Source organism: Lepisma saccharinum, chromosome 16, assembly GCF_977018435.1.
Source record: "Lepisma saccharinum chromosome 16, izLepSacc3.1, whole genome shotgun sequence".
NCBI lineage: Eukaryota > Metazoa > Arthropoda > Insecta > Zygentoma > Lepismatidae > Lepisma > Lepisma saccharinum.
In genome coordinates this window covers 45,888,576-45,903,489 of record NC_139244.1, presented here as the reverse complement: position 1 = coordinate 45,903,489, position 14,914 = coordinate 45,888,576, and the positions used below count along the sequence as shown (strand labels likewise).

The window sequence follows — 14,914 nt, the reverse complement described above, 5'->3', positions numbered from 1 at the left end:
GGTTGTCATATTATTTTTTTCGTTTTTAAAGCTAGGCAGTTTAATTATTTCTCTTGTAAAGAAAAAGGTATCAGTTATGCAATGGATGTTTTCAATGTTACATTGTTGTAATATAGCAACTTAACTGTGAAAAACAAACAGTCTGTCTTATTTTTATTTCAGGTAGTTTAAATCTGCATTCAATGGTTATTTATGCTACTACGAAAATAACAAAATAGGGATGTTAAAAAATACGGAAATGCCAGGTTGCCATATTTAACATTTAATTTTTTAAGCAGAAATGTAGTAATCAGCATGCTGGTTATTTATGCTAATGTGGTTATAAGAAAATTACAAAATTTTGGGAAAACTTCGAATTTCATTGTTGCTATATTTAACTTTGTGAATACAGAAACCTGAAAACTGTTTTCTAGCTATCAGAAATATAAGCAAATTGTGAAGTAACCCCTCAGGCTGGGATTTAAAAGTCCCATCTGCTGAACCTCAAGTTGTATTTAAATTTTCTCAGCATTACCATTTTCTGGTTATTACAAATTACTATATTTTTAAAACTAGATAAATATTTAAATCAATTTTTCAGTTACTCATCCACAATGTTGTCTACCTTGATTGGTGTGAATTTTTGTAGTTTATACATTTTGCATGTATTCTAGATACATTTTTTTCATCACTATGATGTTTGAATGTAACTAACCTCACACCACTGCTATACAGGATCACTTTGATTCACTGTTGCAGAAATTTCCTCTTCATACTTTTCATCTTCAGCTTCATTAATTGCAAAGTGGGTAAATTCTTGTTGCATATTCGGCACTACTGGAAGCCAAATCGTGTTACTTAATGGTTGGGACAAGGCATGTAGTGTTTGACTTACGAAAACAATGTTTTTCAAGTAGTTTTCCTACTTCACTGTAGATAGCAGTAAAGACTATCATACTTCTGGTCAACTGCTTAAAAAGATTTATTTCTACCATCAATATATGGCATCTGACAACAGTTTGAAGTCAACCATGTATAATCTGTGTATGTCGAACTGCCATTAGCACAGCATTCTGCAAACGTACATGTGTATGTTGTCCTGCATTGAGGGGTTAAAAGAGTATAGTTGTATGATTGTCATGTTTAACTTTTTTGAAAGTAGAAAGCAAAAACATGCATGCTGCGTGAATATTCACATACCAATAGAATAATTTAGCGTCATCGCCCTGTAATCAAGGGGTCTCGGGTTCGATACCCGGTGGAGGCACATAGTGGTTCGGATCCCACTTTAAACTGTGGGTCCAGTCCTGGTTAGCCTTTCTGTGCATAAAGTGGACTTAAAACAACAATTCAATCAATCAATCAACCAATAGAATAATTAAACATACTGTGGAAAGTTCCTCTAGTTAAATGTATTGATGCAATACATAAAGTAAATTATTTTAAGAACATTCCATGCACCAATTGAAAGCAATTTTTCAATTAACTATATTTGGACAGCAGACAAGACAAGTCAAGGTGAGATGTATAAACCTTAAGACACATGATAATCACAAAAAGTAATTTTACTTGCACAGGGACCTGTGTCCTGAATTTTATGGTTTCATTTTGATAAACAGTACTTTGCTGCAAACAATAAATAACTCCCCAATGTTATAGTGGTTCAGATCCTACTAAACTGTAGGTCCAGTCCTAATTAGCCTATCTGTGCATAAGATGGACTTAAAACAAGACTCAACAACAAGCTACGAGCAATACACTACAATGAAAATCATTGTTTCAAAGTGCGTTGGACATACAACAACAGTATATATTGTGAGAAATTAATCACTAAGCCAATATTAATTAATAATTCTTTTTGACAACAAGAGACTTCACTTTCCTTTACAGCTATTCGCAAGAGCATACAAATACAAGGTGGTAACTAATTTCCAATTTAATAAGTTCTTTTCCATATTTGTGTTATGTGTTTGTTTAGAATGGGTGTGGGGGATGGCAGCAGCTTAAGCAGACAGAGAATTTACTGCTAATGCTCTGCCTTTGGCTTTTCGTTTCTGAAATCTGTTCAGGTCCTAATAATATATTCACTTCATGCATCTATTATGTAACATAAATCGTCACTAGTTATTCACTACCAGGTGAATAGTTAATTCCATGCATGCTGAACTTTTTGGGTGGAGGGTAATCTGCGTGCTTCCACTGACGATTTTGCCGTTTCGACTCAGGCTCAACGACGAACAATGTTGGTTTGAGTTGCATTATAGCCTTTAGTGTCCTTTGTGTTCATTTCTTGAGTTGTGTTTTAGGCTTTTGTGTTCGTTTCTTTAGTTGTGTTATAGACTTTTGTGTTCGTTTCTTGAGTTGTGTTATAGGCTTTTGTGTTCATTTCTTGAGTTGTGTTATAGGCTTTTGTGTTCTTTGTGTTTGTTTCTCTATCTTGTTATATTTCTTCCCCATGCTTGCAATTAACCTAAAAGGGTAGAAAAGGAGATAAACAAGTAAAATAAAAAATTCAAATGAGAAGGCAGAACAAGTCGAGTGATGAATAACATTTCGTTAATGTTGTAGGGTTTCATACAACTTTTAGTAAATTGATGATATTGTTTTTGTAAAGTGTTTGTAATAATTCTAGAGAGTGTATAATTCCATTAACCCAGAGTGGTTTGGAATGATTTCTCCATCCGTGTTAGAAAAATCTTTGAATGCCAAGGAGAGAATACATTTTTAAAAAATGCTTCTTGTTATTACAGTAAAGAAAGGAACAACACACATAAGTTTTAAAGGGGAAAATCTAGCCAGAGTTGGTGTAACACAATTGTAATGCAATTGACATTGCTGGATCTGTCTCAAATAGCGACAGTCATTCTGCCAATTGTGGATGAGAAGTCATGACTTTAATTGCACCTGCCAAGCAGTGAAGTTTGCTAACTGTGATTGACAAGACATTGCACCACAATTTCCTCCACCTTCCCTCTTGAATGGAGCACAAGGCCAATCTGCTAGAGGATAACACTGACAGCAGTCACCAGCAAACTGGTTTGGCAGTAAATCAGTTCTGAGGTGTCAAACTGAAATTATGTAGAAGTAGAAGCAATTCCAGTCAGAATCGAAATTGAACAAAAACTCTGTGCTCACTTCTGCAAGAGGAAACTTGCCTCTGCATTGGAATGGTTTTAATTTCAGTTCAGGTTCAGTCACTATCCCTGGTTACACCCTCTCTGTGGTATGCTTTCATATCACACGTAGACATCTTTTTCAAAAAATGAAATGCATTTCTGTTTCATATTATATTAGTTAAATTACCTTTTAATTTTATTTTTTGTGGTTTAGTTCAAAAATTCATTTTATTCATCGTGTGAGAATGAGAAGAATAATATACCTACTAACTTTGAAGAACTCTGTTTTCTGTTTGAAATCAAGATTAATGTATCTCGAAATAAAAAAAAATTAGATAATGGAGATGCATGATTCCACTTTACTGCTAAGGTGAAGGTAAAGTTCCCCCTGCACTTTGCACCGTACATTAGGCACCATATTTGCTGATGTACAATGCGCACTATTTTCCAAAATTTTTGTCCCCAAAAACTGTGGTGCATAAAACATGCATATGTCACTCTGTGTAACACATATGTATCAACAGGTACAAATACAAATTTCGTGGTTTGTTTTCTTTAGTAAAAATATATATTTCTTAAAAAAAAACTATTACGAACTAGATTTAACATACATGGCAAATTTCTCTCCTTAATCCAGGATTATCTACACTCACGGACACAGCGTGTCACCCTTTCAGGCGCCTCTTCTGATTTTCTTCCTGTCCTGTCTGGGGTACCACAAGGGAGCATCTTGGGTCCTTGCTGTGATTCTCCAGAATGCTCTTTCCGAACTTGTCACATGGTGTAATCAGTGGAATCTACAACTTAACCCACAGAAATGTTCCTCCCTCACAGTCTTTTTAAAAAAGAACAAAATACATTCTCATTATGTTCTTGAAAACAACTATATTACTACAGTTGCGACCCAAAAAGATCTAGGTGTTATCATAGATGAAAAACTGAACTTTAAGGAACACATCGCAGCTACAACTAAAAGTGCAATACGCCTCTTAGGCCTCCTCTACAGATTCACTGAAATTGATACTCCAACTTCTCTTAGCCTGTTTTTCAAGTCATTCATTTCTCCGATTCTTGAATACTGTTCTCCAGTCTGAGCCATGGCTTCCAATACAAATCTTTCTAGCATGGATTCCGTCCTCAGCTTCTTTACTGCCATTGTTCGTCATAGAATTCCTTCTTTGCGGCATCTTCAGAAACCTGACATCCTGACTACTTTGAACATTCAGTTACTGCAGACCCGACGCGATATGGCCGATATGAATTTTTTCTATAAAATCATCAATGGGAAATTAAGATCAGAATTTCTTCTTACAGAATTCAACTTCAGAGTTCCCTCTCGATCGACCCGAAACACTGAATTGTTCCACACCTCCACAGCTAGGCTTTTCCTTACACAGCACGCTCTATTCCACAGGCTGCCCCAGTTCTACAATAAACTACCCACAAACATAGACATTTTTGCCCCTGAAAGCATTTTCCGATCTTCCCTAAAAATGAATATGTAAATCTTTGTTTGTTTCCTTGTTTATGCCTTATGTTTATATTTAACTTTTCTTGTTTTTACCTTAAACCATCTTGACTTGTTCTTGTTATTTGTTAGAGTTTTCAGTGTAAAATGGCCTTATAAGTGCTGTATCTGAAACTTTGAATAAATAAATAATTAAAAGTGAAATGGCCATTTTCCATGATTTTTTCAGTTAGTAATGGAAATTTTTGCGACACAAAGAAAAGCAGTGCAGAATTCGAACATGCACCTCCCATCACATGGGATGTGTATTAGCTGTATTTGTTGTGCAAGAAATAATAGAAAAAACTTTCTGAGTGCTGTGAATCCATAATATAATTTTGATTTCACTTTCTTCTACTAAAAAATAATCAAGGTAGTTGCAGGAGTGAAAGCTTTGGGATGTTAAACACAGTGGAGGGAGAGGGGTGAGGTGGCTTGGGTTGGTGACTCTTTGTATACACAAGACGATATTGGGCCTCCGTGATGGCACGGGTAAAGTTGTCACCTTGTAATCGAGGGGTCCTTGGTTCGATACCCGGTGGAGGCACATAGTGGTTCCGATACCACTTTAAACTGTAGGTCCAGTTCCAATTAGCCTCACTGTGCATAAAGTGGACTTAAAACACCAACACTCAACTCAACAAGAAGACAATATTCTCCTCTTGGTCCATGTCGCAACAGCTGACTCATTGAATATGTATGATGTCATTCATTCTTGATCGGCATAGCACCAGCTTTATGACCTACAACTAAGAAAGCCATTTCTTGAAACTCATGTTTAACGAAACAGTTTATTTTGCATTTTTTTAAATAAATTACCTTCTTTGAAAATGGCACAGAATTTGTTTTCCCATACTGAGTGGAAACCTTGATTTAGCCAAACGTGCCAGAAAATTATGTAAAATAAAAAAATGTACAGCATTTTGTGTGTTTAAATTCATCAGTAAATACAGCAAAGTTGTTATCCTGTTTACAGGTCTGCAGGACTCTGACGATGAGGACTTGGAGCAGGACATAGACCAGCAGATAGAAAACATGCTTGCACCCAGGAGGATTGTCAAGGAAATTAAGGCTCCTGCATCTGGGCTAAATCCTACAAACCCACGTAAGTTTTCTTTTTGGTGTTTGTTTGTGTTTGTGTGAGTAAAAGATAAAAATCTCTCCCATAGTTTCATTTCTTGTTCATGTAGTGTCGCCAAAAGTTGAAGGACATTCAAGAAAAAATAGAACATGAATGTTGCTTATGCCATTTAATCATGACAAAAGATACAAACATGGTTCAGTAGGGCCTCTCCGATGGGATAGTGGTTGGTAACTTTGTTGCCTTGTAATAGAGGGTTCCTGGGTTCGATACCTGGTGGGGGCACATAGTGATTCAGATCCCAATTTAAACTGTAGGCCCAGTCCTAATTAGCCCATCTGTGTATAAAGTGGACTTTAACACACAGCTCACTAGTCAATGGAACGATCTTTGTGCCCATCTGGATATAATATGGCATAGCACCTATCAACCTTCGACATTCCTCGACTGTTACCTGCTGCCAAAATGTGGTCACAGCAATCCGTAATTCAGCAACATTCATCGACTTCATTTTGGACAACCTGCAGCACATTGTATTCCTCAGGGTCTCAATTGTGTTGAAGTCTGGACTTCTAGCAGGCACTAAGGCAACACATCACCATTATTGTTCTAACTTAACGTCTTCAGGAACCGATTTCTTGCCTATACCTCCGTCCTCTCAGAGGCATGCTAGAGTGGAAACAACCGAGCAGAGGTGCTCGGAACGGTTTCAATTGTGCCAACGCTGACTCGTTTGTTTCGATTGGTGCAAACATGACCACCAGAAGCACTGGCAGTATCTTGGCAGATTGTCTCCTCCTTGCATGCACAGTTGCAATTGTTGAGTGCCCCCATGTGCCCAATTCATGTTTCCACATTGTTGTATCATGTTTCCTTTCATAGCCCAATGCTACCACTAGAAACATACAATCAGGCCAATGTGTGACGCATTCCTTTCATTAGTGGTTCTTAATTTCTTGTTCACAAACTGGAAACCAACAAGTCCATTCACACCACACCCAATTAGAATCCCTAATTTGTTTTTGTATCCACACCATGCTCTTGCATATGCAGTGACAATGTGACAATGTAACAGAAAGTACAAGAACAGGACACCATTGGTCGTATTTTTGGGGTGTCCTTAAACGTTTTGCTGACACTACATTTCAAAACCATTGTTGCTTCCTGGTAACGTCTATACTCAAGACCATCATAAAATTTGTGTTCCTTAACCTGTAAGCATGCTCGTATGGGTAAAAATTACCCAGATGATTTTGAAATAGACTTTTTGATCACTTCCAATGAGTGCCTGGGAGCTTCCTTCTCACTACCTTTCCAGTGAACTTTTCCGAGTGTCAGGACCTTGAATCGGCTGTTAGTTGGTTTGCTAGTTCCACTCACAGGGCCATAGAAAAACTGCCTAGGCGAATTTCACCCGTTTCAGTTTGGTATTTCAACATGTTCTTTTTTTCTCATTTTTATCAATTGTGTGATTCAGTGCAAAAACTTCAAAATTAATAAAATTAGATTAATCAATAAAGGTATTACTATTTACATGCTTTAAAACAATTAAAATTCAGACTTAAGAAGAAATTTTGATTGTGAGTGTATTTTATCCAGTTCACATCCTTAAGTCCTAGCGGAGAGTGCATGGTCTGCTGGGTTAAAATGAAATATTGAATGTGTGTCTGGTTGAGAAAGGCACTTAATTTTTTTTTTATGTTGTACAGTACATCACAGTCATTTCTGTGCATATTACATCAGATTGTGAATGATACTTGTTAATGTACCCTTTTTTTCCTTAGTTATTCCAGCCATGGGACCTACAACAACTGACAAATTGAAGCTTGCCCGTGAGCTGGCTTTGAAGATAAACCTGGCGAAGAACCTTGGAGCGGAAGCTAAGGGAGCGACGCAGCAGGTGGCAGAGGCTGTGCTCAAAGGAGCAGCTGCTCAGCCATTGATCACAGTGAGTACTGGCTTGCCTTCGATAAATCTGCAAACCTTTATTTATTTATGGGGTTATAAACACTGGAATAGGAATTAGAACAGCTGTTTTTCATAAAGCATTAGCAGAGGATCTGTACATTAATAAAGAATCTGAACACGCGAGGAGAACCAAAAACAATGTATTTTTAAACTTCTATATCAGAGCAAGAAGGTTAGCAATCGGATAGAGGAATTGAAAAATGAGGAAAATGGATTATGAGTATTGGTAAAAGGAACGGGTGTAAGGAGAAGGAAATGAGGAGGATACAAAGGGTAGCACACAAAATTTGCGAGAGAGAGGAAAGGGAAAGGAATAAGGAGGGGAAATAGTAGAAGATGGGGTAGATGCAGAGGAAGAGAGAATGAAGTATAGATATATGGGGATCCCATATTTTAAAGGGGTTTCTGAAAAGATTGAAAAAGTAGTGGAATGAGGGCTCCTCGCAATATTGAAAAACATTTTACAGAATATAAGAAGGAAGGAAAGATAAAGGAAAACGAGGGGGGAGAAAAAGATGTGTATAGGATTAGGTGTGAATGTAATAAGGAATATATTGGGCATGGAGATAAGGTGGGAAGAACATGATAAAGACATTAGGGAGGAAGTACCAAGAACGGGTTTATCCGAACACATTATTGAAGAACAACATAAAATTAATAAAAGGGAGGTAATTAGAAATGAAAACAAACAAATAAACAGAAATGTATATGAGGCCGCTAATATATGCAAAGATAGGAACAATATATTAAGTAGAGATGATGGGAACCTAGATGAAATGTGGATAAAGATGGTTAAGTGGTGGGAGGTAAGCAAGATAAACAAAATAGGATTTTATGTCACGCGGGCGTAATCCACGCTGTTCAGGAGACATGTGATTTTGAGTTGGAAATGACGTAAGACTACGGTGGAGGGGAGGGGAGCTATGCAGGAGGGGAATAGAATCTAGGAACTTCCATTCTGCAAGAAAGCAAACCAGACACTACACAGGTGAACGAGTGAGAGTGTTTTTTTTACCGTTTTTAGTTTTAAAGTTTGACTTTTAACACCTTTGGGGTTTTACGAAGAAGGAAAGGGGCATGGAAGTTTTAGCAAGACATGGGCAAGTTTTTCGCAACCCTCTTTTACCATAGTGAAACCTATCACCTAACTCCTCGTTTCACACCATTTTGACGTGGCAAGAAGTGATAGTGCGAGCCAAGGAAGTAACCTGAAGAAGGGAGCAGTTGACTCCCGAAACGTTATTTTGTAAACCGTACATACTCACAAATCGTAAGTAAACTGCATTTGGGATTTTATTAAATACTTATTGTTTTACAAAGTGAATAATTTGCACATGCACAAAATATGAAACTATAAATTTTGTGACGCGCTAACTTCTTGAAGTCGTTAGTTTCACTTGTAGGTGGTTATAGCATGACTATTTGCTTGTAGTGCTCCGTGTAAAGTTTCTTGCCCATAATATAAATAATATTGTGGTAACTACCCAGTTATGTGTATAAGTTGAAGATACTACAAGTGCATATTTTAAGAATTAAGTAGAAATGCAATACATTAATTACACATGTCAACAAATTGCAACTTTGAAAATTATACAGAGATGAAACATTGTGATTCTTTATAAATCTGTCATACTCAATCCAAAAATATAACCCATTTTTCAACAGCACCCTCAGATTTCGAGTTATCACTATTACTATACATTTATATATAAGTCAATACAAATTAAACATTTTTACAAAGTTAATATTTAATGCAGAAAACTTGAACAACAGTTAAATAATACATTTTATTGGAAATTAAGTATTCTTTGTATCATATGATTTGAATGGCAATTAACACTTATGTAGTAGAAGACAAGAATCGCTTTGAAACCCTTTATCTTTTGTGTGCCGTCATAGCCCCTCTTTGAAGGAACCAGCAGTAGTCCCTCATTATGAATGGATCCATTTCCCTCTATAACACTGTTCCATCTGCAAAATATTGTATGAAAGCGTTCTCCTTGTTCATTACTCACTTCACCCAGGTTTTCAGGAAAAATGAAAGTTGGAATGCAGGAAGTGAATTTTAAGACACATTCAGCATTCCCACCTTCTTATAATTTTGAAGGAAGTTATGTTCTAGTTCAACATTATTTTCTCCTTTCTTGTTACCAAGGAATCCAGTCACAGCACCTTTAAATGATTCCCAGGCTGCAAGTTCGTTTGGAGTTAATGTTTCTTAAAAACACCGGTCATTCATCACTTTTCTAATCTGAGGTCCAATGACTGTTAGTTTAGCATCACTCAAACCAGGGAAAATTGTTTGTAGATATTTGAAACCTTCACCCGATTTGTCCAAACCTTCTTCATAAATCACAATGTAATGTGCAAAGGAGGAAGAAATACATTTTGAGGATCAACTAATGGCTTAAATGTTACATTAGATTGCCCTGGAGTGAATTTTCTTCTCCCCGGCTATTCTGTCACTTTATAATGTTGTTGAGTATCACGACTGTCCCATAGGCACAGAAAACAAGGATATTTAGTGAATTCACTCTGCATACAAAGTAGAAGACCAATTAACTTAAGGTCTCCGCAAATATGCCAACTATAGTGTTCATATCTAATGGCTTCTAGAATATGATGCATAAGTTTCTTTCATTGCTACAGAATGTGTTACAGGTATAGAAGGAAATTTATTGCCATTGTGTAACAAAACAGCCTTTAAACTCATTTTAGAGTTTGAAGTGTTGACTGTAGTCAATCTTTATGAAAAGCTATTAATAAAATATAAGTACTCAGAAACTAGACATGATGGACAAAATCTGATTATGTATTCGTAATTAGCATAATAATCTTGGTAATAGCCATCATTCTGTCTGTACAAAAACTGTGTTGACATGTGTTATTAATCTATTGGTATCTTTTATTACCAATCTGGTTTTTTCTACAAATATTCTAAAACTTGGTACAAAATTTTCGTAATTTTACACCTGATTTCACACACAAAATAAACTTGCAATTTTATATTCAATCTAAAGTATTTCTTGACAATTTTTTCACAGACATTACTTTGAATTATTTATTAAAAAGGGCAGTTAATTACAAGTAATACTAGTACATTTTTCCCTCAGGTGCAGCACAATTTAAAATCAAGCTGATATAATTTAGAGCTAGCACTATTTTGTAATAGTATCTTTCTGCCCCTCCACAGAAGAAAATCCACATTTGCCATCTTTAGTAGTAATGAAAAATTAATACTGTGCATCGTTACTTTCTCATCTTCAGGCTAAGACTGTAGCAGAGCAGCTCGCAGCCAAGCTGAACACAAAGCTGAACTACCAGCCAAAGGACGAAGATGATAAGCAGGAAGAAGAGGCCGTGGAGACCTTCAGGAAATACGAGGAGGAGTTGGAGATCAACGACTTCCCACAGCAGGCTCGGTGGAGAGTCACATCAAAGGTCTGCTTTTTGATTCTCTTCTTCTTTGTGGTTTTGTTGTATATATAACTTTTTAGCATGTTATTGCCCATGGACCCTTTAATCTTTAGCGTCCAGATGGTTGATCTGGGAATCACACCTGTAAATCCGTTGAGGATGAATGGTCGACCGGCAGTGCACGGCAGCAATCAACGTGCAATTTCTTGAAAACTACACATGATGTTTCAGTTCTGTCTTTTTCGATCTTTAATATACATATGAAGGTACAACATACTTGAATTACTGAACAATATATCCATTGTTACTATTATTAACAAGCAAGATTTGAAAAGGTCCTTATTTTTACTTCGTTGCCCATGTATTACTATGGGATAGATTTATAAAAGTGGCTATAACTTCTAAACTGCTGCATCGTTTTCAAAAACTTAAATTCTACAGGCAAGAATGAGTAAAAAGCAATATTTTAAGCAACGTCCTACAATTAAGGATCCAGGGGGGGGGACATGAGGCAAAGGCCTGATTGTTGAAATTTGCCCAGACCACATGGTATCACACGGCAGCAATTAACACACCATTTCTTGAAAACTATACATTATATTTCAGTTATGTCTTTTTTGTTCATTAGTTTAGCTAAAAAGGTATATACTCGAATTACAAAACAATACATCCAAGCACAGCTTGAAAAATACCTTTGTTTCTCTTATGTTACTATGGGTTAAATTGAAGATAAAAGGCTTAACTTCTCAACCACTGCATATTTTTAAACAATTTAAATTTTAAATGTAAGAATTGTAAGAATAGGTAAAAAGCAACATTTTAAGTAACATCTGAAAATAAGGGGTCCAGGGGAAAAGTGGGGGCAAAGACCCAAAGTTCTAAATTTTCCTTAATGTCGCAAAATTTCCGAATGCTGTAATTTCAGTTTTTTCTTCTTTTTCAAATTTGCAACACGTCCATAACGTATTCTCATAGAGTAGTGGTCTTTTGTCACGCTTCCCTCCAAATTTGGTCCATCCAGCCTCCATAGGGACGCTAGAAGCAAAATTCCTGACATTGTCCTGATGCTGGCAACATTGCCGCTTTATATAATCTTATTATTTTTTGCTCTAGAAGTATTAGTCTAATTTCAACGAAACTTTGCGCGGTTGTAGGAATGTACCATTGCTACATACTACAGTTGTTCATTCACTTTGGTCTATTGAGGGGGCACAGGGGCATGCCATGTGCCTTTTAGAAAGAAAATAATCAAATTTCTTCTTCCATTGACACTGATTATTGGGAGGCACAATATATAATTTTTACCTCTACTAAAAGCTCTGTCTTTAAGAAAGAAAACAAAAACAATTTTATCTCTCTATGACAATAAATTCTTTACCCTTTTTATACACACTCACACTCTCACTCACTCACTTTGCGGCATGTTTGAAAAAATCGCATTTGAAAAGGTGACAGCTTCAATGAGAATACATGTGTGCAAAGGCTCCAGATCATAAAGGTCAAGGTTGGGACAGAATAATTGTCAGCAGAAATAGGCATATTGGTTTGTCGGTTTATTAGTAAAATTGCCAATATTTTTAGGGTCAAGCCATATAATGCCAATACTTTTGCCAATTCCCACTGATACTGATACTTGAAAATTGCAATAATTAAAATTTGTTTAAAATATTGATCAATATTGGTGTGTAAATATTCTTCAATTAATTGCATCAATTTACTAAGAAATTTGCTTAAGAATATTCAAGAATTGCATCAGAATATTAAAATAGATGTTATGTAATCATAAAATATAATTTTTTTTGTGCAAAATTAGTGCAAAATAAAAAGGAAGTTTGAATTTCACACAATTTCCAGAATAATTAAACTCCGCAAAAGTGTCGCGTGGCATTTTTGCGAACCCCATCAAAGGTCAAAATGCCGGAAGAGTTCAGCTGGTATCGGTAGATGAATTTCAACCGATACTTTCTGATACCGATACCACTGATATCGGCCAATACCGATACATTGGCATCGGTATCAGCTCAGCCCTAATTAAAATACATGTTATGTAATCACAGAATCTAGTTTTTAATGCAAAACTGGTGCAAAATAAAATGAAACATTGAATTTTGCATAATTTCCAGGATAATAAGATTTCGCAAAAGTATGGTATGGCATTTTTGTGAACCCCATGAAAGACCAAAATGAAAAAAATTATCAGCAAGTATCAGTAAATAAATTCCAACTTATACTTATTGATATTGATACAATCAGTATTGACGACGTCAGGGGTTCCGGGTTCGAGTCCCGGCCTGGGCATGGATGTTTGTGAGTGTCGATTCATCATATCATTACTCATCCCCATCTTCGCATAAGAAAGCGAAGTAAAATAAAGCAAATCAATCAATCAACAATCTGTATTGGCCAATATGACCGATACTGATACATCTGCTCAGCCATAGTTTTTTGTGTTTTACTTTTATGAATATGTACAACTCATGTACTTTTCTTTTGTAAATGTCAAAATTCTTCTAAAGCAAAACCTATTTGCAGTCATCTAGTTCAGTATATCAATTTAGGAGGTGAATGTTCTTTTTGGAATATTGGTCATTGGTCATAGCAAGTATTATATTGATACTTAATTGGTATCAATAAGATTTGGGTCAATCTGTAACATATAAATTCAGAGTTAATTCCAATTAGTTTTTCTTAATCTTTCAGGAGGCACTAGCCCAGATCAGTGAATACTCCGAAGCAGGCATCACAGTCCGTGGCACGTACTTCCTCCCTGGGAAGAACCCGCCGGAAGGTGAACGAAAGTTGTACCTTGCCATCGAAAGTACAAATGAACTGGCCGTTTCGAAAGCTAAAGCCGAAATCACTCGGCTGATCAAGGAAGAACTCTTGAAGCTTCAAAGCTCCGCACATCACTTCATGAACCGCGCTCGTTACAAAGTTCTGTAAATAGTGTCCATTTTATTCTTTGTTATGAGCTCTACAGTGTGTCCAACTTGTGTCAGATCGTCACTTTCTGATTGAAGATTTAGAGAGCCTCCTAACAGATGCATACAGAATGAAACACACCCTGAAGATATGTTGCTTTACGTATATGTGCAATGAATTCTGACAGCCTAAAATAATGTGTACATATCCATTATGTAAATACATACATGTATGTGCCTGCTTATGTACGTCATAGCAACTTTTTCTCAGAAATAATATATATATATTGTCTTTTTAACATTGCAGTTTTTTAAGCTTTTCTTTCCCTCTTAGGTAGTGTATGTAAAATTTGTTTTCAACTTTGTGCTGAAAGCAAACACTTGTTGTGAAAAATACATGTAAGATGTTTGACATTAAAAAGTGAGCAAGGTGGTGGTGTTAGTTGAAATTTGTCTTGGTAGGTAAGTTAGTACTTTTGTACAATAAATTGCAACTCTTTTCTTTCATCTGGGCATTGATTCAATAACATAGCCAGATCCTGCGCTCTGACATGCCCAGTACATTCCATAATTTAATTCATATATCATCTGTAATGCATAAAATGCATAACGATTTATCATTCTTTTATCAATACGATAAATACTCACAGGGACCATCGATATCGATACGCATTGAAAATTATTGCAAGCAAATCCATAGCTGTCTTTTATCCACGCTATCTTTACTTCATACAAAACTTTTGTACACCTTAGTAGCTTTTTCCCATGCTGAACTTTTATGTAGAGATTTTTTTTTTCTTGTTTAATGTTTATAAAATATCCACATAGGCAAAGTTCATGTCTCTCTTGCTTTTTGTATGTTTAAAGTCCCTTGTGGGGCACCCTGTAAAATCTGCAGTGCATATTTCTGCCCATATGATAATGT

The 14,914-nt window shown here is 36.1% G+C and overlaps 1 protein-coding gene across 2 annotated transcripts in view; it reads left to right on the top strand.

Annotated features, from left to right (window-relative positions):
• Prp5 (pre-mRNA processing factor 5) overlaps positions 1-14,452 on the top strand; it is an 82,566-nt gene extending 68,114 nt beyond the window's left edge. Inside the window, exons 17-20 of one of the 2 annotated variants that reach the window (XM_083138107.1) lie at positions 5,579-5,707; positions 7,468-7,631; positions 10,919-11,092; positions 13,769-14,452. In XM_083138107.1, coding sequence (XP_082994233.1) covers positions 5,579-5,707; positions 7,468-7,631; positions 10,919-11,092; positions 13,769-14,011 — 710 coding nt within the window. In that variant the 3' untranslated portion in view covers positions 14,012-14,452. The remainder of the gene's footprint in view (positions 1-5,578; positions 5,708-7,467; positions 7,632-10,918; positions 11,093-13,768) is intronic. The other variant, XM_083138106.1, reaches the window with a different exon arrangement.
• Positions 14,453-14,914: the final 462 nt, after the last annotated feature.